A 13737-nucleotide genomic window follows, 5' to 3' on the forward strand; every position below is an offset into this window, starting at 1 on the left:
CGATATTTTGCTAAGGGCCTTCGTGTTTTTAATATAGTATATAGATATAGATATAGATATAGATATAGATATAGATATAGATATAGATATAGATATATATATATAGATATAGATAAAGATATATATATAAATATAAATGGACCTACAATAAGCAAACATGAAGGAAATTAATTGGGTCTTCTCAGTATGACGACGCCTAATCTGAAAAGAGCAAAATACATTACTAGCCATTCGGCAGAAACTAGGGATTTTTTTCTTCCTATACCATATATGAAACTTTATTATCAAATATGTGCATAGTATCTAAATTACCCGTCTAGTCCATATTTTTCCTACAACTTCTGTACCATTCGTTTATTAGGAATTAATAGGGCAAAATCTTCCCTTAATAACGAGCGAAAAATCAGGAAAGAATCTTGGGATTGATTGATTCTACATTAAATTCAAGTTTTGAAACGGAAAGGAGATTTCGCATTTGCGTAATTTACTCTTAAACTACAATTCAAATTTTTTTTAAAAAAAAGTATGAACAGCTTCAACAAACTACGAACAACTTCAACAAACTGAATTCAAATTGTAGAATTCAAATCTTCGAGATAAAACAACTCAACATTGCTATATTCTGTTCTTTGTCGTTTTCAGAAATCAAATTGGCGATCATATATCTGTTCTTCATCTTTCTTTTTTCTCAATCTAGAAATCCAATAAAACGAAAAAATTTAGAATAATACATCAGCAACAACACGCAATCATGTCTAAAATCGCAATCATGCTACAATTGAATGGGAATTGGGATAACTATGGCAGATTTAGAGATTTTGAAGTTGATGCCATTGTGGTAGATGAGAATGCAATCTACAGTATTCTGATTTCTACAATTGCAGAACAGCTATCGATTAATACTTCAAAAAAAATTGTAGAAAACAAATACATGGTGAACGACAATTGTCCCCCAATGAAGATTAGGAATGATATGGGGGTTCGTGTGTATATGGAGACCAAAATAGCGGGCTTGGGCTTGGGCTGAACGGGTATGGAGAAACAAAATCGTTTGGGCCTACCAAATTAGCCCAAATCACAGCCTCTTTATTTGGCTCTTTTCAATTCTTTTAATCACTTTTCTTTTCCCTTTTTAAATTGAATTAAATCTTAAATTACTCTCAAACTAAATATTTTACCAAACTAAGCTAATTACTCAAGATAATATTTACCATAACTAATTAATTCCCCAATTAAAGGAAGCGACAAAATTCAAAATTAAAATTAAAAGCGCAAATATAAACTATTTTTTGTGATTTTTCCATTTTTAAAAAATAATTAATTTGTTAATTAATCTTAAAATGTGAAATTAAATCCTAAATGCACATGCAACATATTTTTGTATTTTTCATTAATTAAATAAAATAAAGATGCGCAGACAAATGCAAACATAAAATGCCACAAAATTCGCAAAATTGCAAATAACGAAAAGAAATTATTTTGTTTTGAATCTATGGGAGTAATTCATATAGGGCAAAAATCACGTGCTCACAACTGCCCTTTGCCCGGAAACACAAAGAGTTTTCGTGCAAAGATAAAGTGAGCGGATACGAGCGATTTTTACCCGTTTGAATACTCCGTGGGAAGCATTTTTGAAAGATTTGACCGCACCCTGCTTCCGCGGTTGCCTACATATCCTTGGCTAAAAGGAATCAAGTCAGTGTAGTTCAGGAATGTTTGGTAGCTGGGACTACCTTGAATTTGTGATTTCACTGTTGCTGCTGCTGCTGCTTACTGCATCCTCTTATTACACCATGATAAAATAAAAAGAAGCTAGACTATGCTATGATCTATGAATTACAAAATCCTATCTATATCTTCAAACTTGCTCTTGTGATTCTTGTTGCCTTGCTGACTTATATTCTCCCGGTGGAATCCCTTTGTTGCTGCCTTGAATTGTAATCTGATATGTTTTTTCCTTTTCTCCAGGTGGATGCCTGATTACTGAACTTGAATGTATCCCCTGCTCTCCAGGCGGGCTCCTGATTGCTGAACTTAAAAGTATTCCCTGCTCTCCAGGCGGGCTCCTGACTACTATCTTGAAATGTATTCCATGTTTTCTAGGCGGGCTCTTGACTTCAACAAAATGACAAAAACAGAGGAAATTTGCTGCCCCAGTTTGGGTATCTGGGAACATATGTAAGTGTAAAACGAATCACATTACCAGCTATCAATAAGAACTCGAAAGCTAAAATTTGAATTGTACTCCCTTGTTCTCCAGGTGGGCTCCTGATTGCTGACTTGAAACATATTCCCTGCTCTTCAGGCGGGCTCCTGACTGATGAGCTTGAATGTATTCCCTGCTCTCCAGGCGGGCTCCTGACTGCTAAACTTGAATGTATTCTCTGCTCTCCAGGCAGGCTCCTGACTTCTAACTTGAAATGTATTCCCTGCTTTCCAGGCGGGCTCCTAACTTCTAACTTGAGATGTATTCCCTGCTCTCCAGGCGGGCTCCTAACTTCTAACTTGAAATTTATTCCCTGCTCTCCAAGCGGGCTCCTGACTTCTAATTTGAAATTTATTCCCTGCTTTTCAGGCGGGCTCCTGACTTCTAACTTGAAATTTATTCCCTGCTCTCCAGGTGGGATCCTGATTTCTAACTTGACAGACAAAAACAAAGAAAATTTTTTGCCCCAGTTTGGTGGCTGGGCACAGATATGAGTGTAAAACTAAATCATATTACCAAGTATTACTAAGAATTTGAAAGCTAGGTCCCATTATTCAGGAGGGTCCTGACAACTCTTAACTAAATGACAATTTTACATCTACATTATATCTTCTACAGATGTGACTTCTGCTAAATCTTGCTATCTAAGAGGACATTTAAACTACTCTCCATTATCCAGGAGGGTCCTGAAAATCAAAGGTCAAATCTTATCTTAAGGGTGACAACTTTCATGGCTAAATTATACTACCCTACAGCAGAGTTTATGCTACATGTTGTTATCTAATCGAAATCTTAAAGCTAAGTCCCACTACTCAAGAGGGCCCTGAAAACTCCTAATTGAATCCTATCTCGAACGTGCAAAATTCTAAACCTGCTTATACTCTTTTAGGATACATTTATGCTAGATTACGCTATTTCTAAACTTTACGCTAGGTCCCATTTTCCAGGAGGGTCCTGAAAATTAAAAATCAAACCTGTTTGGTGACTGCCTTTCTCCACGGAGGGTTTCTCCGAAACAACTAAAATTTCCTGCCCCTGTTTTAATCAAAGAAAAATCTTGTCAGTTTAAAATGTGGTAGTTGGTTGATGGCATTCTTTGCTGAAGGTCTCTCCGCTGCATTGTTTTGTTTTGACTGGCTTCTCCGAACTAGCCCTGAACCGATTGACTTTCCGACTGACTTTTAAAACCCTATGACCCTGAATGACCCGAGTATTCTATGCCTGGACCGTTATTTTACACCTTTGACCCCTTTAACGGAACCCCTGCATCTCCCATGAAATTACCAAATCATTTTGCCAATGGAACTCTTGCTGGCACTTTGCCCCACCTTATATCATGCTATCTTTGGTATGCTCTGGCCACACTGTGCTTTGCAGTATTGAAGCTGGTAGTGAGCTTTGAAATTCTTTCTTATTTGGTTAAACAAAACTGACATTGGGAACATCTTAGAGAAATAAACCCAAAAGAAATGAAATGCAATGACTTTCGGAATTAAGGATAAGGAAATCCAAAACTGGAAGACTATCTGAAGAGGAAAAAGAAAAAGGACTTATCTGAGTGGAGCAGCCGACACCAATGATCATGACACGCATTTTGGATTACTCGGCCCAATCTGTCCAACCAATCAACTTCCAATTGCCACACTTTGTTGCCCCAGAATTTCTATAACCTGATTTCTTCAACCAAATCCTGACCTTGTTCATCTTGCGGTGCCTTGGAAGGTTTCCACCAGTAGACCTCTCTCATCCGTTCATCTCTCAACTCACTTTCGTCTTACGGTGCCCGTGAGGGTTTTTACTAATAAGACTCTCTTATTTTTGATTTCCCTCAACTCCCGTCGCCTTACGGTGCCCGTGAGGGTTTTCACCAATAAGACTCTCTCATTTTTAATTTCTTTTCCCTCTTTGGACCAGAGTGTTGCCCCTGATGTGAATCACCGCTACCTGCTTGTCTTGGAATTTTTGAAGACTAATCGGAAGGTTTTTCTTTGACCGTAATGTGGTCTTTTGGATGGGGTTAGAAAGAAAGGGCATAAAAGGCTCAAAACAACTCATCATGGGTTCAAAATTACAACTTTCGGAACCAGATTTCTTACAACAACCACAACTTCAGCCCCAGTTTCTTGCTTGGGGACTTTTGGATTTTTATTTGATGGGACCGAACCGTGAGGCTGCCTACGTATCCTTAAAAGGAATCAGGTCGAACGTAATTCATGTCATAGAAATTATTTTGTTGTTGTGATTTTTCTTTTCTCTTTCTTTTCTTTCTCTTTTGCTTTCTTTTTCTCTTTTGTTGTTGTTCTTCTTCTTTTTTCTTTTCTTCTTTTTTTCTCTTTTTTTTATTGTTTTCTTTCTCTTTCCTTTTCTTTCTCTTTTTCTTTTCCTTCCTTTTCTTATCTTTCACGCTAGTGTTTCTGATATTCGATACTGATTCCGAAAGAGGGGTATGAAAGAAAATAGATAAGGCTCAAAAGGGGTGACAAGGGATAAAGTATTTAGATAGCAGAACAAAATGCCTTCGTCATTTTAATATTCAAAACATGCCAAATACAAACAAGTACAATTAAACAAAAGGAATCATACATAGTATCTTTTGACTGCATCAGAGTTGATAGTCATTTCTACACATTTGCCGTTTACATCTGTCAAATACAATGCGCTATTGGACAATACTCTAGTTACAACAAACGGCCCCTACCAATTTGGGGCGAGCTTTCCTCTTGCTTCAACCTAATAAGGAAGAATGCGTTTCAATACTAACTGACCCACTTCAAACTTTCGTGGACGCACCTTCTTATTATATGCTCTTGCCATTCTCTATTGATACAACTGGCAATGACATACCGCCGCCATTCTCTTCTCATCAATCAAACTTAATTGCTTCAGACGGGTTTTGACCCACTCATCATCATCAATTTCAGCCTCCGCGACAATTCGAAGGGATGGAATTTACACTTCTGCGGGTATCACTACTTCGGTGCCATACATCAACAAATAAGGAGTCACCCCTACTGAAGTACGGACAGTAGTGCGATAACCCAGCAATGCAAACGGTAGCTTTTCATGCCACTGCCTAGAACCTTTCACCATTTTTCGAAGTATCTTCTTTATATTCTTGTTGGTCGCCTCAACTGCTTCGTTTGCTTTAGGGCGGTATGGGGTAAAATTGCGATGTGTAATCTTGAACTGCTGACATACCTCTTTTATCAGATGACTATTGAGATTAGCCCTATTGCCTGTAATGATCACCTTCGGTATCCCAAACCAGCAAATGATATTTGAATGCACAAAATCAACCACCGCCTTCTTGGTTACAGACTTGAATGTTTTAGCCTTTACCTACTTGGTCAAATAATCAATGGCCACCAGAAAAAACCTGTGCTCGTTGGACGTTGCTGGCTCGATTGGTCCAATGATATCCATTCCCCAAGCAACAAAAGGCCATGGTACAGACATTGTATGTAATTCAGATGGTGGAGAATGAATCAAATCTCCATGCACTTGGCACTGATGACATTTACGCACGAAATTGATACAGTCTCGCTCCATAGTGAGCCAATAATAACCTGCCCGGAGAATCTTCTTTGCCAGCACATACCCACTCATGTGCGGTCCACAGACTCCGGAATGTACTTCGGTCATGATAGTCGCGGCCTGGCATCTACACATCTTAATAACTCGAGATTTGGAGTTCTTTTGTACAAAACTCCTCCACTAAAGAAAAATCCACTTGCCAAGCGACGAATTGTTCTCTTTTGATCACCTGTGGCTTGTACCGGATATACTCCCCTTCGGATGTATTCCTTGATATTGTGAAACCAAGGCTCCCCATCGAGCTCTTCTTCCACCATATTACAATAAGCATGCTGATCGCAGACCTGAATATGCAACGGGTCTACATAAGCCTTATCTGGATGATGTAACATTGACGCTAGAGTAGCCAAAGCATCGACGACCTCATTGTGGATCCTCGGAATATGCCTGAACTCTATTGATTGAAACTGTTGACAAAGATCATGCACACATTGACGGTACGGTATGAGTTTTAAATCTCGTATTTCCCATTCTCCTTAAATCTGGTGTACCAGAAGGTCCGAGTCACCCAAGACCAAGACTTCTTATAAACCCATATCCACAGCCATCCTCAAATCCAAAATGCATGCCTCGTATTCCGCCATGTTGTTAGTATAGTAGAACCGAAGCTGGGCCGCAACAGGGTAATGATGCCCTATTTCAGAAACAAGTACTGCTCTTATCCCAACGCCTTTCATGTTAGCAGCCCCATCAAAGAAAAGTTTCCATCCTGGATTTTCAATATGTTTCGATTCATCAATGTGCATTACCTCTTCATTAGGGAAGTAAGTCTTCAAAGGCTCATATTCTTCATCCACATGATTCTCATCCAAATGGTCGGCCAGTGCTTATGCTTTCATCGCAGTCCGAGTCATGTAGACAATGTCAAATTCTATGAGCAAGATCTGCCACTTTGCGAGCCTTCCCGTGGGCATAGGCTTCTGGAAGATATACTTTAACGGATCCAAGCGAGAGATGAGGTAACTAGTATAAGATGACAACTAGTGTTTCAGCTTCTGGGCTACCCAAGTTAGGGCGCAACACATCCTCTCAAGATGAGTGTATTTAACCTCGTAAGATGTGAATTTCTTACTGAGATAATATATGGCCTGCTCCTTCCTGACGGTGATGTCATGCTGTCCCAACACACATCCAAATGAATTGTCCAAGACTGTCAAATACAGAATCAAAGGTCTCCCTGATTCTGGAGGGACCAACACAGGTAGGTTTGACAAATACCCATTTATCTTATCAAATGCTTCCTGACATTCATCTGTCCATTTGACCGCAGCATCTTTCTTTAACAGTTTGAAAATGGGCTCACAAGTTATCGTGAGCTGAGCAATAAACCGGCTGATGTAGTTCAATCTCCCCAACAGGCTCATCACCTCAGTCTTGTTCTTTAGAGGTGGCAACTCCTGGATGGCTTTGATTTTTGACGGGTCTAATTCAATACCTTGGCGGCTGACTATGAATCCCAACAACTTTCCAGATGGGACACCGAATACGCATTTTGTAGGGTTGAGCTTGAGATTGTACCTGCGAAGCCTTTGGAAGAACTTTCTCAGATCTTGGACATGATCAGACTGCTTTCTAGACTTTACAGTCACATCATACACATAAACCTCGATCTCCCTGTGTATCATGTCGTGGAATATGGTCGTCATTGCCCTCATATAGGTTGCCCCAGCATTTTTCAAACCAAATGGCATGACCCGATAACAATACGTTCCCCAGGGCATGATGAATGATGTCTTCTCTGCGTCCTCCTCATCCATTAAGATCTGGTGGTAGCCCGCATAACAATCCACAAAAGAACCAATCTCATGTTTGGCACAATTATCGATCAATATATGGATGTTCGACAATGGGAAGTTATCTTTGGGACTTGCCTTGTTGAGATCTCGATAATCGACACACACCCTGGTCTTGTCATCCTTCTTCGGCATAGGCACAACATTGGCTAACCAGGCAGGATACCGGGTGACCCGAATGACTTTGTCCTCAAACAGTTTGGTGACCTCTTCCTAATCTTCACACTCATATCAATTTAAATTTCCTTAGCTTCTGCTTGACAGGAGGGAATGCCGGGTCAGTGGTCAATTTGTGAACCACCAAGTCAGTGCTTAGACCCGGCATGTCATCATAGGACCATGCAAAAATATCTTTGAATTCAAACAGTGCTTCAATTATCTCCTCTCTGAGTTGTGGTTCAAGATGGACACTTATTTTAATTTCCCGGACATTATCTTGGTCCCTTAGATTGATCGCTTTTGTATCACTCAGGTTAGGCTTGGGTTTTTCTTCAAAATGGCTTAATTCTTTACTAATCTCTTCAAAGGCTTCATCCTCGTCATATTCCGATTCAACATCACATTCTATTTCTTGAATTACTATTTCAGAATTAGATTGGCTTTTAAGACTGGGTCGGAGATTCCGCATGCATGTCATATCATTGAAGCCAGCATAAAAAGAATTGTACAAGGAATAAAGGAAAACAAAAATAAAACTATCAGGAAGAGAGGAAAAGAGAAATTGCATTTCACTGAAATTAAAGATAACGGGGTTTATACATCCAAATAAATGGAACATAGAATCTGAATTACAACCCTGGAATAATCCAGATAAATTGAAAGAAAATCAAAGCAAACTACCAAAACTCCCTCCTGGTGTGGAGAGAAGTAGCTTCCCAATTGTTAATCTTTGCACTAGGCACAACAAATTGCACATCCGCCTTGCTAGAACCCTCTCCAGCTTCTACTGTGTTCACTTCGTCGAATATCCTCTCGAACTTTTCCATCAAATCTCCATCCATATCAACCACCGAACTGGGAACCATCGTTACTAGGCGCTTTCTGGTACCAGGCCTAACAAATGATCTGGAAAGACACGGGACTGGCTTTGGAAGGGCCCATGCTCTCTGTTTCATCTTTCTAGCTCTTCTCACGTCTGCGACTGTGGGTTTGAACCACAGACCAAATGTATCCAAGTTTTTAGGAAGAGAACCCGGTTGTACGATACCTTGCAGAGATGCACCCAAACCCTTGCCCGATACAAAACCATTTTTCAACATTTCAGCGGCTACCATGATTGATGCAGCAGCTACCCTTGGAGTCGACACGTATCTCCTTTCAGGAATTTTCTCTACCGATACCGTGTCAAAAACCTGATAAACTCATGGCCCCTTGTCGTCTTCAAACTCTATGAACGGAACAATGACATCACCGGGAACACACAAATTATCTTCGCCATGCACAACATTTTCCTGTCTATCCCATTCAAACTTAACCATTTGATGTAGAGTGGACGAGACCGCTTTGGCAACATGAATCCAGGGTCGATCTAACAATAGATTGTAAGAAACAGCCACATCGAGCACCTGGAATTCCATAGTAAATTCAACTGGCCCTATTGTAAGCTTGAGCACTATATCCCCGACTGAATCTTTCCCTCCACCGTCGAATCCCCGAACGCAGATACTGTTCTTGTGAATTCTTTCATCATCCACCTTCAACTTGTTCAGAGTGGAAAGAGAGCAAACATTTGCACTAGAACCATTGTCAACCAGTACCCGATTAACCATATAATCTTCACATTTCACCGTCAGATAAAGGGCTCTATTATGCTCAGTACCCTCCACGGGCAACTCATCATCAGAAAAAGTGACTCTGTTCACCTCAAATATCTTGTTAGCTATCTTTTCCAAGTGGTATACTGAGATTTTGTCAGGAACGTGGGCTTCGTTCAAAATCTTCATCAAATCCTGACGGTGCTCGTCTGAATGGATCAATAATAATAAGAGCGAGATCTGAGCCGATGTCTTCCTTAACTGCTCCACAATGGAATAGTTCTGCACTTTCATCTTTCTCAGAAATTCCTCTACTTCTTCCTCGGTCACAGCTTTCTTCACCAACACTGGGTTATCTTTGGAGATCTTAGCTTTTCTCAACTCTTCGGGGGCAAAGCATCTCCCCAATCGAGTCAAACCATGGGTCTCACACGCTTCTTCTTTAACCTCTTTCCCCTTGTAAGTCACTGTCACTCATTCATAATTCCATGGGATTGCCTTGCTGTTGACTATCGGTAATTGAGTTACCGGTTTGATAATGACAGGAACTGTGTGGGCGCCCTTCACAATTACCACAGGCTTGTTCGTCACTCCTGGCACAACCACTTTTGCTCTTTCATGTTTTCCTGCAACGTCACTTGAGGACCTCTTCTTGACCTTCATAGATGGTTCATTATTTGCCCCGTTCAACTTGATCACACATTTCTCACTTGTTGACTTTTCAAACGGCTTGGCTTCACTAGCCCGAATCATCATGACGGTTTGTGAAGGATTCTTAGGCTCCCCTCCCTTATGCACTATCTCAATCATATTTGTCTCATGATGGGCCGGCAATGGGTTCTGGTTGATGTTGGGTGCCTCCGGGGCTTGGACCTCAATCTGATTAGTATCAATGAGCTCTTGAATAACTGTTTTCAATTTCCAGCATTTCTCTGTGTCATGACCCGGGGTCCCTGAACAATACTCATAACTCACCGAGCGTTCAAGATTTTTAAGAGGGGGATTTGGCAGTTTAGCCTCGATCGGATTCAACATACCCAACTGTCTCAATCTGTGGAATAGGCTAGTATATGATTCTCCCAAAGGAGTGAAAGTCTTCTGCTTCTGCAACCTCTCATTCTTAAAGGCTTGATTTGGCCGAAAACCTGTTCCAGGGGGATTTCTGTAGGCTCTTAGGGGTGGATGGGCATTTTGTGGAGCTAGGTATGGACTTTGTGGATCTGGTGCACGCCATTGTGCGTGAGCGGGGGGTTGTGTATAGGTTTGTGCTTGATGGACGGAAAAATGGGATCGAGTGGTGGGTAGTAGTGTTGTGGTGGGCTATATAGAATGTGGAGGTAAGTTTGATGATAGGTTTGAGGCTGGTTGTAGTAACGTGAAAGGCCCCTGTACCCAATCCTAGCTCCCGACTCGATTGTCACAACATTCTCTTTTTTCTTCTTCCCGAGTACACCTCCGGTACCATTTTGAATGGTCTGGGTAGTCGCTTTGATTGTTGAATAACTCATGATCTTGTTGGACTTGAGTCCCTCCTCAACCATGCCTCCCATTTTTACAACCTCATTAAAGGACTTACCCACTGTTGACACCAAATGACCAAAATAAGTGGGTTCCAAAGCCTGCAAGAAATAATCAACCATCTCACTTTCTTTCATCGGAGGGTCAACCCTCACTGCTTGTTCCCTCCAACAGAATCCATATTCTCTGAAACTCTCACCAGGCTTTTTCTCAATCTTTGTTATTGACAGACGGTCTGGGATAATTTCAAGATTATACTGAAAATGGCAGGCGAAAGCTTGAGACAAATCGTCCTATGTGTACCACCTGCTGTGATCTTGTCTGGTATACCATTCTAATGCCGATACACTCAAACTTTGGCTGAAATATGCCATCAGCAATTCATCTCTTCCGCCTGCTCCTCTTATCTTGCTACAAAATCCTCTTAAGTGTGCTAATGGGTCACCATGCCTATTATACAGATCAAACTTGGGCATTTTGAACCCTGTTGGTAACTGAACATCTGGGAACAAACATAAATCTTTATAGGCCACACTTACTTGACCTCCCAACCCCCTTATATTTCTGAACGATTGTTCTAAGCTTTTGACCTTTCTGACCATCTCTTCATGCTCGGGATTTTTGGGTGGCTTCTCGGTCTCTGCCAGGAGATCAAGACGATGGGTGTAAGAACATGGTTCCGGAATTTTAAAGGTGGGTTCAGGGGGATAATACTGGTTGTCATGAGTCCGGAATAAAGGTTCACTGGAAGATCGGTGTAATGCAGCGGGTGAAGGTGCCACATAAACAGGAGTGATTGGTGGAGGAGGGTATGGGACTTGTTTGGGTGGTGGAGCTTGAGAAGTATGGGAAGTGGTGCCATAGCATTATTGGTATAGGGGAAAGGTTGGAGATGAGTTCACGATGGGAGGCTCTTGAGGCTGGGCCGATGGTGGGATATAAGCAGGGTTGACGGGATAAACCGGTGGTGGATGCCCCTTTGCCCAGGCTTGGTACATTTCATCCATCTGTTGTTTTAACTTATACATCTCTTCCTTCATTGCATTAACATCCAGTTCTTCCACCTCTTTTGACGGGTCAACAATACTTGCCTCCAATTCTTGGTTGGCCATGTTCAGCTTGTCTTTTGATCGGGTATTGTATGAGTGAGTTGCCAGAATACCGATCAACTAACCACCTGCCTGGACTCAATAGATCAACAACAACCTTGTTAGTGGTTAGGGCTTTAACAAATTGGTAACCACACATTTGGGGAATGAATGCACCTAAGCAGTTAACCGTTTCTACCATGCATTTGATCGGCTTCTTGCGTCATCCCGGCTTTTCCACTTACAACTTTCCTTATTTTTCTCTTTCTTTTCATTCTGGCCTTTGCTCTTCTTTTTTCATTTCCCTCTTGTTTGCCATTGTTTCTTTTCTCTTATTTTCTCTCTTTTCTTTTCTTTTTCTCTCTTGTTTTTCTCTCTCTTTTTCTTTGGTTATGGTCGAATCCTATGGAGATTGCCTACGTATCATAGCCCCGCATGAATCAAACCGAGCGTAGTTCTGGGAGATAAGTGTGAAATAAAACATTTTTGGGATTTTCAATTTTCATAAAAAGCAAAGACTTTGATTACAAAGACTCCAAACTAACAGACTCCGAGAGAAACTAACAAACGCGGATGAAGAGACGAAATACAGACTCCAAAAATAAGCTATCATACTCCAACAAAAGAAAATACTGACTCGAACACAATTGACAGACTCCAGCAAAAAGAAAATACAAACTCAACACAACTGACAGACTCTAACGGAAAAGGAAATACAGACTCAAATGAGAAATCATGAATACATCAATGCTCCTGGTGCCCGCGAGACATCATTCGGCCTTGCCGCAGGCCTATATGCAAGATCCCTTTGAAGTCGGTCCAAGTCACTCATTATCTGCTTAACGAATGTCATCACTGCCGCGAAGAAGGTAGTGCGAGTCATATCCTCACAGACTTGGAACTTCATAACAATGTAATCGACGATGTTTCTAATTCTCTCTCTTATGACACCTTTTTTTGTAACAAACGCATGATCTGCTGGGCCCTAGCTTCCAAAGTTTGCCCGGCCACATGATTCTGCTCCTGAAGTTGTTGCAAATCTATTTCTAATTATGCCAATGTTGTATAACAATGTTCTCTTTCAACCTTGAAGTCTTTCGCCTGTTTGATCATTTTGTTTTCTGTGGCGATGACCCTTTTCTTTAATCATGCGACCTCATTGCCGTACTTTTCTTTCAACTACTTAACCAGGTGCGCTCGTTCATCTGCGTTTTTAGCCAATTGCTTTCGAGCCCTGGCTAGTTCACTTTCTGCTTTGTTCAAATCAAAATTGTAGTCATTCACTTTCTACCTCAGGTTATTGATGAGCTTTTCATCTTTGGCACTTCGGGCGGGGTTTTCTGCTGCTATTTTCATTTTCTGAATTTGGGCTCGAAGGGCCTCATTTTCTTTGGCTAGCCTTTTCTTTTCTCCTTCATCCGCCGTGACTTGCAAGCCACTCTCGAATTGAAGCTCTCTGACTTGCTTTTCAATTTTCCTATTGTGGTCCTGTACTCATTCTCCTTAGCCAACCAAGCCCAATGTTCTTGCGACGCTTCAATCAATTCCTGAATGTGAGGCTTTTTTGCTGGTCTTTCTAGTTCGGCCCTTGCAGTGTTCTTCTTTCTATACCAGGCAAGATAGGCAGGTGAGACTTAGCCTCTAGATAATTCACGCACTCGAGTGTTCACTGTCAAATACTGGCATTCATTTCAAATAGAACAAACTGTTTCTTCATGAAATTGACCATCGGAACTAACCTCGACCACATAAACACTAAGATCTTCATCTGGGTGCATCACCTG

At 41.0% G+C, this 13737-nt stretch overlaps 1 protein-coding gene across 1 annotated transcript; it reads right to left on the bottom strand.

Annotated features, from left to right (window-relative positions):
* Window positions 1-8954: 8954 nt before the first annotated feature.
* On the bottom strand, window positions 8955-9362 carry LOC138879403 (uncharacterized). The gene has a single exon (XM_070159013.1). It carries the CDS (start codon window positions 9360-9362, stop codon window positions 8955-8957), a length of 408 nt encoding a protein of 135 aa, XP_070015114.1.
* Between the last annotated feature and the right edge of the window lie 4375 nt (window positions 9363-13737).

The sequence above is a fragment of the Nicotiana sylvestris genome, chromosome 10, assembly GCF_000393655.2.
Source record: "Nicotiana sylvestris chromosome 10, ASM39365v2, whole genome shotgun sequence".
Classification (NCBI taxonomy): Eukaryota; Viridiplantae; Streptophyta; class Magnoliopsida; order Solanales; family Solanaceae; genus Nicotiana; species Nicotiana sylvestris.